The sequence below is a fragment of the Morone saxatilis genome, unplaced genomic scaffold (genome assembly GCF_004916995.1).
Source record: "Morone saxatilis isolate NCDOM2014 unplaced genomic scaffold, NCSU_SB_2.0 Contig24, whole genome shotgun sequence".
NCBI lineage: Eukaryota > Metazoa > Chordata > Actinopteri > Moronidae > Morone > Morone saxatilis.
This window is the reverse complement of record NW_023339807.1, coordinates 13,734,245-13,748,034: the sequence shown is the minus strand read 5'-3', so window position 1 is coordinate 13,748,034 and position 13,790 is coordinate 13,734,245. Positions and strand designations below refer to the sequence as shown.

The window sequence follows — 13,790 nt, the reverse complement described above, 5'->3', positions numbered from 1 at the left end:
AAGGAGTTAAATTTGAGCTGAGCATCACCTTCTTTCGGAAGTTGATGAAATAATGAGCCTGGTCGATGAAGAATAGCTCCAGTGCAGATCGTCGTAGGTTGTAGCGCCTTAAATGGACTTCTCTGAGCTGAGACAGGGGTCTCTTAAAATCAAACCCGATTCCTAAAGACACAGATATTATTCACTTCTGTAAGGACCCTTTGAAGAACAGTAAAAAAAAAGTTAGGTGTTCGTGATCACATAGTTTCTTACCTTCCTCTGTCTCTTCTTTCTCAGTGCTGCCATCATAGAAGTAAAGATGGTGCGTGGTAACCTCCAGACGACCCGGAACAACTGCTACGATGGTGATGAGCTCACAGTCTTCAGACAGAACCAGTTTTTCTTTCTGGCTTTCGTCTTCTCCCTCCACCCTGACAGCATAAGAAAAGGTTAAAACTTTACATTTTCTGCACTGCATATTTAAAAATAACTGGGTCATAATATTCAAGAAATAAAGTGTTTCAAAGCCGGTGTGCTTGGTCCATGTGAAGTGGCTTTGTGCATTTATGGCCCATTGCAAGTAATGCAAACTGGACTCACTTGTCATCCAAAAAGACGACATCTTCTTCTCCTAACTGATCATCCTCCATGTCGCTCACTTTTGCTTCCTTTGCAACAGCCAATGGGAGGGGTTCAGAGCTACGAGGGCTGTCAGCTCCTGACAATCACAAAAACATCATCTTTAGTGCACCGTTACTGTGCATTGCTTACATGACAAAAGATCGCAGTTAATATCTTTATACCCAGTGACATACCCATGTTGTCTCTCTGGGCACTGGCATCACCGTGAGGATCATAGTTGTGGTTGGGCACAAGTTTGAGACGCATCTTTGAATAGGTCTCTGCACTGGACAATTTCAGTTTCACCTCTGGTTGATTTCTGTCAAAAATAAGGCAAAGCACAGTGAAGTTTCAGATAAACGTTTGTATTTATTCTTTTGTACAACTTAGAAAAAAAGGCAGCCACTGATGATGCACCTTATCCCCTCAGAGGTAATCCTTGGTCGGAGAGATTTTGAGAAAGATTACTGAACATAAGTCAGACGTTGTCATACCTGTTTGCCCATGCTCCTCTCTCACTAGTCAAAAGCCTGCGGAGAGCTCTCCAGTGCTGCCACACCACCCCCTGCTGGCTGGAGCTCTGCTTCTGCCAACTGAGGTACCTATTGTTCTCACTCCTGACTCTCTTCAGATAGGGGTCCACAATGACTTCCTGTTTTCACACAAAGAGACACAAATGTCAGATCATGTTTAGCTGTTATAAGCGGTTATATGAAAATGCTTGTTGCGTGAAGCCTGGAAGTTTTTTTAACCTGAAACTTAGACTTGCTGTCTGATCTGTCTTTGTCCCGTTTGAAGGCTGTACTCATCAGGTCATCAAAGCAGGAATTCCAGAAATTAGACATGATGTCATGGCTCCTCCCAAATGTGTCCAGCTCATACTGCTCCATGGTGGGCCGAACCTAGGGGTACATTTTCAGAAGGACTTTAACATTCATCTACAAGGAAAACTCAACAAAATCAAAAACATTGATTCTAAGATGCCGACCTCAAGACTGACCAACAAAACAAATACCTATATTACCATAATTAAAATCAAGGAAAACCATATAAATGTATATAAAAATTACATTCGAATTAGGACTTCGATAAGTTTACACTTTCATGCCATAATTTGACCTTTTTAAGGATTTGGTGGTAAATTATTTTTAATATGTAAAACAGTTTGCCTTTATTTATTGAATTATAGAGATATTTTTTGCAACTATTGCACTGTTTTTTCTTTCTTTCTTACCAGTTCATGCTAAATATGTAAAGTTGTATTGTGCATATAAAAAGCACATAGGCTAAACTCCATGAATTGCAAACACTTACACATTTAGACATACATGCTTCAGAAATCAGCCTGGGCCAAGTTTCAAAACTTTCACGGCAGCCAAAGTTCTGCCATACTGGCTAATGTATTGCAGGATCCGTATACAGAAGTAATCTAAACAAAACAGATTTATGAACATGCCCTGTCACACAGAGGAATGATAAATCCACCTCTCAGCTAGTGGTTAGCGTGTCTGGCATCTGTTATCTCAGCTTCAAGTTTAGGCTTAAACCGATCTCTGCTCAAAATACATTCAAGGTCAGCTAGAAAAAACGTGGGAGTTTATGGTTGTTTTTCCTACTTTCTAAACTTGTGATAGCATGTTTTAAATATGGATTAGATTTCTCAGCCACCCACCAGGAGGTAACTGGTCAAACCAGGAGACAAGATTGTGAAACTCCTGAGTGTACACGAATGTGACAAAGAACAGAGCCGGCAGTATCTGAGAGTGGATGGTTGATTATACCTGCTTAGTCATACCAAAGACTGGAAACCAGGCTCTCTAGACTCCCTAAACATAAGACAAATTACATCTATTTTTAAATTCACAACATCAGCCAAAACACTGACCTGCTGCTGGTAAAACCCCTGCCACTCCGCTGTAAGACAATAAGCCTTCAGGTCCTGGGCGAAGGTGGTGCTGCCATTTGTGATGGGCAGGTTTGGTAGTAGGTTTTGGAGGGTGACGGGGTCAGCATGCTGGTCGAGCAGCGTCCGCACAATAGGCACCAGCTGGGGGAAAGTCTCCGCATTTCCACAGTTGTCAATTACACCCCCTGGCCACAGGGGGGCGCCCAACTGACCCAGCAGGAAGCACACCTCCTCCCAGCTCAGACACAACATGGTCTGGAGAAGGCAGTGGAGCTTCAAGTAGGCCATTTCACACATCTGAAGAGGGGCAAGAGGCAAATCACTTGCTGTGCTTCTAACTGAGAGCCAATGCATACAGTTAATAAGGAGATATGATAAACAAACATGTATATGTATTGGTGTTTCAAGTCCTCACTAGAAAAAAGTAGGCAGATCCTTTATTTATGTAAAAGTATCAAACCCACATTGTAAAAAATACCATACTGCTTTTATAAGTAAAGACTGTGACTGTTACATTATTATATATTATAATATTGATTAATTAATACTGTATTTTGTCAAGGTAGAGCTATTTATTTTATATGTTTTTTATTTTATATTGTTTCATCTATAACATAGAATCATATTTATAAGATCATATTTGTATGAAAAATCCAAAAAGTAACGCAGTAATATGGTTTAGTAAATAAAGAACAATACTTTCCTCTGAAATGTACTGTAGTAAAAGTATAAGACAGCATAAATCTGATATTTGTTGATTATTGTTAAGTACAGTACATTTACTTAAATACATTGTACCACTGGAATTATTAAAGCTATGTCAATGTTTCTTTTATTTTAATTTGTATATTCACTCAACTTAAGTAGAACCAGGCTTGTTTCATTTATGAGATAAGAGATATCCACAGCTGTGATGTCAGGGCGCAATTAAGGTAATTTATTTCAAACCAGACATTTTAAAAAACAAATACCTTATGGGGTGTTGCACTACTTTAGAAATGAACACTAGCAGCAGTATGTGATGAAAGCCTTATGGTCAGTTCATTTATAACCACTTGCTCTATCCCACAATCCTACAGCAAGAGCAGCAGTCATAACTCTGAGAGGAGCTGCCCTTTCATACAGAACACTCCCTTAGAGGAATGACTGCAATGTCTTTGAAAAGAAACCCATAGAAGGCCTGGTATTTCTAAACTGGCTTTATCTGAGTGCACTTGTCAAGTTAACTAAATACTATAAACCCCCTTTAAATTTATTTTCTGCAAAGTTCCATCCTACAGGTGTTTGGGTTGTGAAAGACGTACAGTGAAAGATATTTGACATTTATGTTGGTGTACTTGACTGGACAAGTTGTGGGTGTGGCTGACCGGTGGGTGCTGTCGTTGGATGTATCCGGTGATGATACGCAGGCCTATCTGGGCCATTTCCTTCAGCTCGGTGTTGCCTGGGCTACCAGGAGTGCTGTGCCAGGCCTTCAACTTGTCCAGCAGGTTCACCACCCCTTCAAATATCTGCAATACAACAACAACTGTTAACAAAGGATGCAACAAAAAGGCTAGACCTGTTTTCACGCCTTGCAACATCTACGACAACCTAAAGCCATTCAGTATATTAAACACAGCTTAACCTGCACTTAAAATGTGATTCAGATGCTACCTACACCCAACCATAACTCTCCTCCCTCCAGTAAGACAAGACATGAACATTTCCCCTGACGTTAAAGACAGTAACCAAAAACAACCACACCCAGAAGGGTTAAATGACTCTGAGGACTTTAATATCAACTTAATTGTTGATTTTTCCTTTACTCATCTACAAAATTACATCATAACATCCTGACAATGTTATCTGACATTCAGAGATTCATTATGTTTAATTCATAGCCCCAACCTATATTATGATTTTTTTTTTAAAAGTCAAATGAAACCATTTCTTGAAAGAACACACCCTTGACTTTTCTGCATACAGCGTTTTAAATCTGCTGCATTGCTTTTGGCAAGAAGACATTTCATTGAAGAAAAAGAGGGCTGTTGCTCTGAGGACTGAGCATTTGTAATTCATCAGTAATTTAAATTCCACTGGTGGAGTATTTATAGAAAGCAAACATGAAGCCTGTCTTGCACTAGTATGTAGTCAATACTGCAGTGATAGTGAAGACACACAACTGCTTTCCTCTTACTGATGTAAGATATCCTTTACAAAGGATACACAACATGATGAGAAGGTTTGTGATTGTGTGTGACTACAGACCCAGCAAACTAAATTCAGAGAATAGTTCAGCATTTGTGGAAATACACTTTCTTGCCAAGAGAGTAGATAAGAAGAGATACCACTCTCATGTCTGTACAGTGGGCAAATATAATGCTACAACTAGCAGCCAGTTAGCTTAGCTTAGCATAAAAGCTGGAAACAGCTAGCCTACTCTGCTTAAAAGGTAACAAAAGCACAATACAACACAATATACAATATGACTATTGTTTTAAATGGAAGCTGTACAGTTTGTGCAGGAATATGCAAAATATTGTCCAGGGAATCTAAAGCTTTTTAATAAATAAGTTAAATCATTAGTTTAAAAACAACTTTTTTTACAGGTTCTATGTGCTGGACTATTTCTTTGCTGAGAGCATTCACTGAGTTTGCCAGGCAACCAGCAGTACTAAGCTCGCTGTTTCCAACGAATCTTTGTGCTAAGCTAAGCTAACAGTAGCTTCATATTAAATGGACATTTAATATCATTCTTCTCATCTAAAAAGTTAATAAGTGTGGTTCCAAAAAGGTTGAACTTATTTTACGTCCATACACATACACATATGTTTAAATCATTTTTTATTTTATTTTTATTTTTATTTTTTGGGGGGTGCTTTTATTGCCTTTTTTATGATAGAAATAGACAGGAGAAGTGTTTCTCTACATAGAGAAAATATGGTTAACATTTAAAAACATGGATGAGGAAGTAAATACAATTGAAACATGATATCATAACCTTATTTGGGCTGCGGGTGTAGTTCATACTACTAAAATATCATCAGTTGGTTTTGGTTTGGCCCATTACTTGATAAAATGATAAAGTAATGGGCTTATTTCCTTCATTGTCCCTGGTATTTTCACAGTCAACCAACCTTTATCAAGATGGAGATAGCTGTCTGATACCAAAGCTCACACATAAAGGGTCAGTGGTTCATATGTTTTAGGTGGGATATGTAATATACCTTTTCACTCCACAGCGTGTGGTTGTCTGTACCCTCAGCAAACAGGAAGTCCTGCAGCAGCCTGAGGAGCCGAACCAGACTGGGACAGAAAGGCAGAGACACTCCCTGGGCATCCCTCAGGTCTGACAGGGACGACTCCAGCATCATCTCCAACAGACTGGCACATGGAGTGGAAAACTTTGAATACATCACCCCAGTATGACATGAAAACATTTATGGATATTGAGACAAAAGGTGACACAGTTGAAGGTGTGGTTCAATTTGTTTTTCCATTGCGAGGCACCTTCACTGCCAATTCAACGTGTTTGTTCTCTGAGGGGAAGTACATTAGAAATCTTCGTCACTGACCTGCGTTTTATGTCATCGGGAGGGCGGACCAGTTGACAGGAGGAGCCCAGTTTGGTGAGAACAGAAAAGACCTGTCCCCGCTCTCTCCACACCACATCCTCTGCCCCGTCCACCCCACTGCGGCTCCACAGCACGGAAAAGATGATGTTGGTTAACAGGTTGCACAGCTCCTCTTCTGGGGTCTGCTATAACGCACATAACATTTAGTCCCAAATCCTTATAAAGAATAAACTATAAAAAACAAACAACAGACTCTCAAATCAGGGTTAAGCTTGATATATTAAGATAAGATAAGATAAGATAAGATATTCCTTTATTGATCCCCCTTAGGAGAAATTCAGATTAACACAGCAGCAACAGGGCAAAGTAGTGCAAAGGCAAATCTGAGCTGAGGAAGCAGCCATACCTGTGGATTGGACGTGTTAGAGATTGTATCCCCAGTAGGAGGGTCTGTCCCATAGCTGGTATCATCCAGCACATTGGACAGACTGGAGCTCTTCCTGGGTCTGAGTGGTGGAAAAGGTTTGCAATGCTCTAGAGGAGATGGTGTGTTTGTCAGACTACCTGCAGGAGTGTGTGGGCCTGTCTCCCCCATGCCCCCTAGCTCCAAATCAAAGGGCGATGTACCAAAGGGGGAGAGGGGCTGGTAGTCTCTCCCCTCCTCATCGGGGCGAGATGAGGCAATATCAACTGCATTGGAGATGGAGGACGTGTGGCTCCCCTGGTCCACCGAATCAAATGACTTAAAATGGAGGGAGCCTGTGAAGTTCTTAAGCGGGCCTCCACCTCCACTTGGAGGCGACTGGGATAAATCAGAGAATCCCTCAGAGATGTCCCGCTGACCACCTTCATCCTCCTCCTCATCCTCGATGTCCTGTGAGGTGCGGTAGCTCAGGAAGATGTCTGTGCTTGCCTCCTCTATGACCAGAGCCTGATCCCTGCGCAGCGGTGGCCGGTAGTTTGGTTCGAAGGAGCTGTGGGTGCTGGAGTCTGCAATGCTGGCAGCGTGGGACTCGTAGGACTCTTTCACATAGAGCTTGGTGAGCACGTCCTGCCAGCCTGGTTGCTTAGCAAGCTGCTTCACATAATCCTCATTGGAATAGATCAGATGAAAGAGCTGGGGAAATATTAAAGGGAACAGAGGAAGAGCTTGTTTTCGTTACTGAGATGATAAATATGCTTTGGATGAAAATACACACTTTAAAGCTGACTATGGCAGTTTTTGCAGAGTATGAATGGTGTGAGCAGACTGACCTTGCGACAGACGTCTAAGCGGACAGTGAGCTCAGCTCGATGGGATAAACAGACCACAGCCAGGAGGTCTCTGAAGTTAGGGCTGGCATCTGTGGGGCAGCAGTGAATTTAATTTATTGTCAAAGTCCTTGGAAACATATTTTTTTAAGCAGCTTTCTATTATAAAAAAAATTGGGTTCTTCATAACCTCACATATTATCTTTAAAATTAGAACCACACTGGTTAATTGCATCAAAAGATTTCTGTATTTGTACATTTTTCTCCACATTGTGAGAATGACAATATCAGGTATTTCCAGTATATGCACCAATCAGAATTTAAAGACAACACTTCATTTTCGAGGTCCGTTATTTCCTAAAAAGGTCTTGAAAGTTTCGTGCAAAACGTAGATCCTGTAGAAGAATTATGTAATTTAGCTCTCAATAAAGGGAAAATCAAGACACTGTTCTAAGCCTGTTATTATAATTAGTTTAGTTGTTATGCTGAGTTTATATGTGCTGCTGTTGATTTTAAACCCACATAAATATTAATTCATTATTAATGAATTAATGCAGAAAAGTGCTGCAGATTGGAATTGAACCCGGCCCGCTGCGGTAAGGACTCATGGGGTGCTCTAGCAGGTGTGCCCCAGCTTAGCATTTATTGATGTGATCAACTGCAAGTGATACATTTGAGTGCTGTCTGTACCTTACACATGATTAGTGCTTAATTACATAGTTCTTTCCAGGAAACATCCTTAGACATTTTTAATGTCGCCTCCACTCAAAAACATGTTTTTCTTCTTGTTCCTACAGTTAGAAGTTTGAGCTTCGCTGTGCAGAATGATATATGTGCATGACAGTAGAAAGGATGTTTTCACATTCATCAGCTTAAAGTTAAAAGTTTCACTGTGCTTACTGAAAATCAGATTTTTTTTTTCTAATGAAGCAGACTTTGAGCATTAAACATATTTGAAGTTTGACTTGCTTATTTATTTTATAGAGAAATACAGAAAATTTGAAAGCACAAGGCACAGGGTTGTTTCAACATTACCTGTAGCAAGGACCTGCTCGTACAGACATCGCACAGTGGTCATGGTTACTGGAATGTCCTCAAGGAAACACACCAGGCCAAGGTAGCCAAAATCTTTCAGCTTAATGCGCTGCTTGTTGCGCTCAGACACTCGCTCGCTTTTGAGGATTTTGTATAAAACCTGAAAAATCAAGTGGAAATTGCATAAGAGGTTGCCTTTTCTGGTTTGACAATATATCACATGGGAGTTTGCAAGAAATATCAGCCAAGTGATAAGCTGAAGAGGTCCAGTCAGTTGTTCTCACCCTGAAGACTCTCTCTCTGGCCTCGTCTCCGAAGGTTGGAGTGAGCAGCAAGCTGTACAGCTGCTCCACGCCCCACTCCAGCAACACCGCCTGCACCTGCTCACGAGGAGGGCTGCTCCTCAAGAGTTCATACAGCACATCCAGGGCCCTCACCGCCTGATTGAAAGACGAGAGAATCCCGAGGAAAGAGGTGAGGAGGAGGATACATATCTGAAATATGGCTCGGGAAGGGTAAAGTTTTAAGTGGTCATAAGAGGAGTTTGGATGTGTGGACAATCAGGGAGAGTTCATTCAAGGATTGTGAAATATCACCCTGAATAGATCAAATGATAACAAAATTAAACTCCCTTAAGAAACACAGATAAAACATACCTGCTGCTCCTCTCCTACAGTCAGAATGTAGGCGAGGACACTGTGAAGCTCCTCTAGTGTGGGAGACTTGAGAAAGTCTTTCAGCAAGCCGAACAGAGAGTTTTGAATAGTCTGCTTTTCGTCAGACAGAGAGCTGCCATCTTTCTCCACACTATGACCAAAGATATTAGTAAATAAACAGACAAATTCTTCATCATGTGAAGAGGTGAAATCATGGATTAAAATAAGAAAGAAGGATTAAGACAAGTATTAAGACAACTTTTACAACCATCAACTGCAGTTTCAGTTACATTTGCTTGAAAATCTCTCAATATATATTGTAGCGGAAATCTGTGTCTTAATCTGTTGTGGGTGTCAAAGATTCACCTGTAGTACGTGCGAATGGTATCCAGAATATACTGGACCCCATACTTCCTCTTCATGCGCTGCTTGCCTTTGTTTATCACAGATGAGAGATACTGCACATGGGCTTTGGAAGAAAAAGAATACTTTTGTCATCTCCTTTCAGTCTGACATTTAGAAATGTCAAACCAATATGCAAGGTTGTACCAAAGAAGGGCATACATTTACAAAATAGGCTACTGAAATAAAGCTTCAGGCACAGATTCATTTTTAATTCTCGCCATAGCCTGAACTCAAAGCATTAATGTATTCTATCTCTGCTCTACGGTGCTTTTAGCCCGCATATACATATAAAAAGGAACACAAACAGCTTCGGCAGACATGAAAAGGTTCACAGGTGCATTACTCAACAACAAGAGCGCTGCTTATGTCTCACCCAGACAAACAGCAAAATGGCTTTTAGTCCAGATGCGGAAATCAAAGAGCAGGTGCTGGTAGAGTTGCTGTAGAAGTGGGCTGTTGCCCTCGTTGAAGACCTGCTCCAGCAGCAGCTGACATGCCATTAAAACGTTCATGTCCATCATACTGCCAGGAACCTGCAGTAGAGGAAGCATAAAGGAGGGGTGTTTGTGTTTAAGTATGTTTCCATTCATTTGGATTTATCTGTGTGTAAAGATTATTTTTAGTAACACTTAGAGGCTGAATGAAGTGTTGAACTCAGCTGAGTGCATATACAGTGTAAGTGTTTGTGTTAACTATACACTGTATGTGTGTTACTCTCTCTGCCACTGTCAAACCTGGAAACCCCATGTAATTATTAGGACATCGTTTCCTTACAGGATGCTCCACCTTAACGTCATATATTTCAACATATCCTGTCAGGAAGAAAGCACGTCTGTGCTGCACAAACGCGACACCTGATTGGCTACAACCGCCAAAGATTCACATCTATTAACACTGTGTTCAAACTCACTAAACTCAAACAGGAATCCAAGGGAATCATTTCTACAATAGATGCAGTATTGAATTAGACCTACTGCACCTTTAGAGGGCTCAACACTGATCCTTGCTTCGGAAACCTTTTGTGTCACTCTCAATCAAAAATCTGAAAAACTGTCTTGTCCATCACAAAGCAATGGACCTTTGTCTCCCTGGTGTAGCTCAGCATCAAACACAGATTGGCTATATCACTGTGTACCTACAGATTTGCTCTTCTACCCAATATTACTCAATTTTTATTCACAGTTTATCAGCAGTAAAAAGCTAACAAAATGACTAGTTGTTTGCTTGAGACCTACTAAGCAGTTTGGAAAATGTATGAGCAAAATATTACACCAAGAACTGAGAACAGGAGTGACAACAGTACATCACAACTCACTGTGGTCTCCATGTCTGTTTCATGACATGTGATTTTTTGATTTTGTTTTAATTTACATATAATCTTCTTCAGTTTCAATACAACATTAACAAGCAACAGATTTTGTAGCTGATATCCTTTGTTCTCAGTCAGAGAGAGAGAGTCCACACAATTTGACCAAATCTGCATAAATTCCCCCACACGAGCATGTGATACTGTCATTCTGAAAGAACCACTGCTGTTTCAACAACACCATACCCATTCATTACACCGCAATTACATGGCAGCAATACAATGGAAAAGGTCAAGTATTCACTTTCAGATGCTAATCAGTTCTTCCCGCAAATAGTTACCACTCGCTAGAGAAAACTGAAGTGTAGGGCACTTACTTTGCTGAGCATGGCTCCTATGATGCTCGGCCCATGGCAGTGCAGCAGGCTCTCCTGATTGACAGGGTGATGACGAATCAGGTTTTTCACCATCAGCAGGAAGGCAGCGATGCTGTTTCTCTCTAGTCTGCCCTCTGAGAAAAAACAAAATAGGGCAAAACAACTTTTATGATTTCCTGTGTTACCCACAGTCTTATTTATACGTTACAAAGCACTTTATTGACATTATCATTTCTCAGGATGAGTCATTAGTCATATGTCAGGGTATTTATCTCACTTCTGCTAGACTGTTTGTTCCATCTATCTCATTTTGTTCTCATGTTAGAATTTATGCAGACTGATGTGCACTGGGCCAGTGAGATGCAATTCTTTAAGCAATTGTTAGGACTCAGTATGCCTATGCTGCTCCTGACATTTAACTTATTAGCACTGATTTCACAATCTTTGCTATGTTTGTCTGTTGCCCTTGCATCATGCACCGTAGGCTCTGACTCACTGCTATTCAAAACATCTTCTGAGTCTGAACTGCACTGAAAATCATATTTAGCATTTAGTACTTAGGCACTGAGGATTACAACTGAACAAAATGAACCAGGAAAAACAACACAGGGCGCCCTCATAATGCAAAAGAAAATTTATTTATGATACTAATTTATCAAAATTATTTAAAAGTTCTGTCTCCACTCCAAAGTAAGGAAGGGAAATTTCTTACAATAATAAAAAAGTCCCTTTAATTTGGGGATGCAGACACTGGCCCTTTGTGAAGACACTCTCTCTGCATCAAACATAAAGTGCAGGAAAAATGAGTACTGTGAAAATATGTACTAAACATGAACATGTACAAACTAACCTGCAGACTTCTTCAGTGGCAGCAGCATGGCACCGGGGCCTCTGGAGGAGGTAAGCTCTGGTCCCAGCAGGTCTGAGATCTCCTGAACGCCATTGCAAATCGGCTCGGACTCACATACCTGCTCGAGCAGGGGCAGCAAAACCCCTACCCCTCCTACCACGTTTACAACATCCTGCAGGGGAAAAAACATTCGTACACACAATGTTTTTCCAACCATCCACATTAGTCATAGTTAGATCAGAAATGGAATTAACAAAGGAGACTTGACCAAAAAGGAAGCGGCACAACAGGAAAACCAACAATAGAAAAATAGCAAAAAAAAGCTTAAATTAAGTATTGAACAGTCAGCAGTAGTACAGTGCATTTACAGTTTAATATGAAAGTCATAAGCAGATAACATGGAGACACACCCTGACTGATATTTCACTTCTCACTTTGGTCACCGTAGTTGAGTTATCACAGCTAAATTCATATGGACAAAAATTTAAAACATCTCATGTCTAACCTTGATGTCCCAGTTCACTACCCTGTGCCCTGTCAGCCTGCCATCATACTGGTGATTGGGCGACAGGTCCAGACATATCTGGCTCTTGAAGGCCTGAAGAAAACACACACACGTAAACAACAATATTTTGCTGGTGTGGTAAGTGGCAGGGAAGTTTTCCTGAGTTTCAGTGGGTCTACCTGTGGAGTGTAGTAGAGCAGAAGCCTGCTGTTGAGATCAGATAACTCTCCATCCGCTTTGAATAAGGACACGTGATTGGGGCCTGTGATGGAGAGCAGAAACAAATGTAGGTCATGAAATATGCAAACGCTACTTGGTGTATGTGAAAAAAAAATACTCACAAGAGTATTGTATAAACTGATTTTCTTTACTACTGGTTTCCTGTACATTGTACAAGTCAGGAAGAGCTTACGAAAAAAAAAAAAAAAAAGTTCAATGTTCAAGATGTATAATGCATACAGCAGCATTTGCATTGTAGCAGAGTGTGACCTACCTGCAGCATGCAGAGCTCTTGTCTGTGCCGGCTGCAGAGTCTCATGGCAGATAAAGGCGGTGCCCAGGAGCCCGTCCAGAGATGTTGGTGTTCCCCACTCTGTGTCCTGCAGTCCAGCTGGGATGGTGTGCACTGGGTAGTCTCCAAAAGACCCCCAGCGGCCTCCCGCAAAGGAGGCTGGGAATGACTGGGAACGGATGAGGGAAGGAGCATGGGAGGGGAAAGCAAACTCAGGTGATGATGGGTTGGAGGACGAGGACATGGGCAGGTTGGGGGAGGTGGTAGTGGTAGTGGTCCGGTTTCCTGCAGAGCCGATGCAGCAGGAGGTAAAAGGCTTCAGGAGTCGGGTTCAGGTGGGAGAAAAATAGATGAAGTTAAAATTAATAGAGAGGAACTACTCTGAAATAATATAATATGTCCATGGCCAAGATACATTAGATACCAGTTTCAGTTACCTCACTGAACGATGGAAAGCGCAGCTGAGCAGTTATACGTTGCTCGCCATCGATGTAGACGGTGACCAAGTTTTGACCAAATGGACGACGGCCCGGGATGTGAACTATAGCCACTGAATGCTGTGATCAGGATGATATTAGAGAGCACACAAATTTCAACTGGTGTCAACAACGGAAAATGCAAATTTGATGGTTGATGTTCAGCGCTTACAGTACAAAGGTATTATTTTTGAGAAACTGGAGCAAAACAGTCTTGCAGTTTATAGCATTGATTGAGTTCTACAGCTACGTGTCTCTTCAGGAGGCACACTTTTTTGACAATAATTATGCTCCAAGGTCACAGGCCCAGAAAAAACATCACTTAGGAAAATGATGTGTGATTTTCTCCTTGATC

General features: G+C 41.2%; 1 protein-coding gene across 3 annotated transcripts in view; it reads right to left on the bottom strand.

The window, feature by feature from the left end:
• nbeal2 (neurobeachin-like 2) overlaps positions 1-13,790 on the bottom strand; it is a 35,096-nt gene that overhangs the window by 7,435 nt on the left and 13,871 nt on the right. For 2 of the 3 annotated variants that reach the window (XM_035672308.1, XM_035672310.1), the window contains 23 exons: positions 13,397-13,516; positions 12,942-13,275; positions 12,628-12,710; positions 12,449-12,541; positions 11,944-12,115; positions 11,094-11,227; positions 9,784-9,943; positions 9,372-9,474; positions 9,006-9,156; positions 8,634-8,789; positions 8,350-8,509; positions 7,318-7,406; positions 6,470-7,180; positions 6,064-6,248; positions 5,716-5,872; positions 3,874-4,017; positions 2,486-2,803; positions 1,353-1,502; positions 1,095-1,252; positions 795-919; positions 580-697; positions 253-410; positions 29-162 (listed from right to left, as the gene is read on the bottom strand). In XM_035672308.1, coding sequence (XP_035528201.1) covers positions 29-162; positions 253-410; positions 580-697; positions 795-919; positions 1,095-1,252; positions 1,353-1,502; positions 2,486-2,803; positions 3,874-4,017; positions 5,716-5,872; positions 6,064-6,248; positions 6,470-7,180; positions 7,318-7,406; positions 8,350-8,509; positions 8,634-8,789; positions 9,006-9,156; positions 9,372-9,474; positions 9,784-9,943; positions 11,094-11,227; positions 11,944-12,115; positions 12,449-12,541; positions 12,628-12,710; positions 12,942-13,275; positions 13,397-13,516 — 4,113 coding nt within the window. The remainder of the gene's footprint in view (positions 1-28; positions 163-252; positions 411-579; positions 698-794; positions 920-1,094; positions 1,253-1,352; positions 1,503-2,485; positions 2,804-3,873; positions 4,018-5,715; positions 5,873-6,063; positions 6,249-6,469; positions 7,181-7,317; positions 7,407-8,349; positions 8,510-8,633; positions 8,790-9,005; positions 9,157-9,371; positions 9,475-9,783; positions 9,944-11,093; positions 11,228-11,943; positions 12,116-12,448; positions 12,542-12,627; positions 12,711-12,941; positions 13,276-13,396; positions 13,517-13,790) is intronic. The other variant, XM_035672309.1, reaches the window with a different exon arrangement.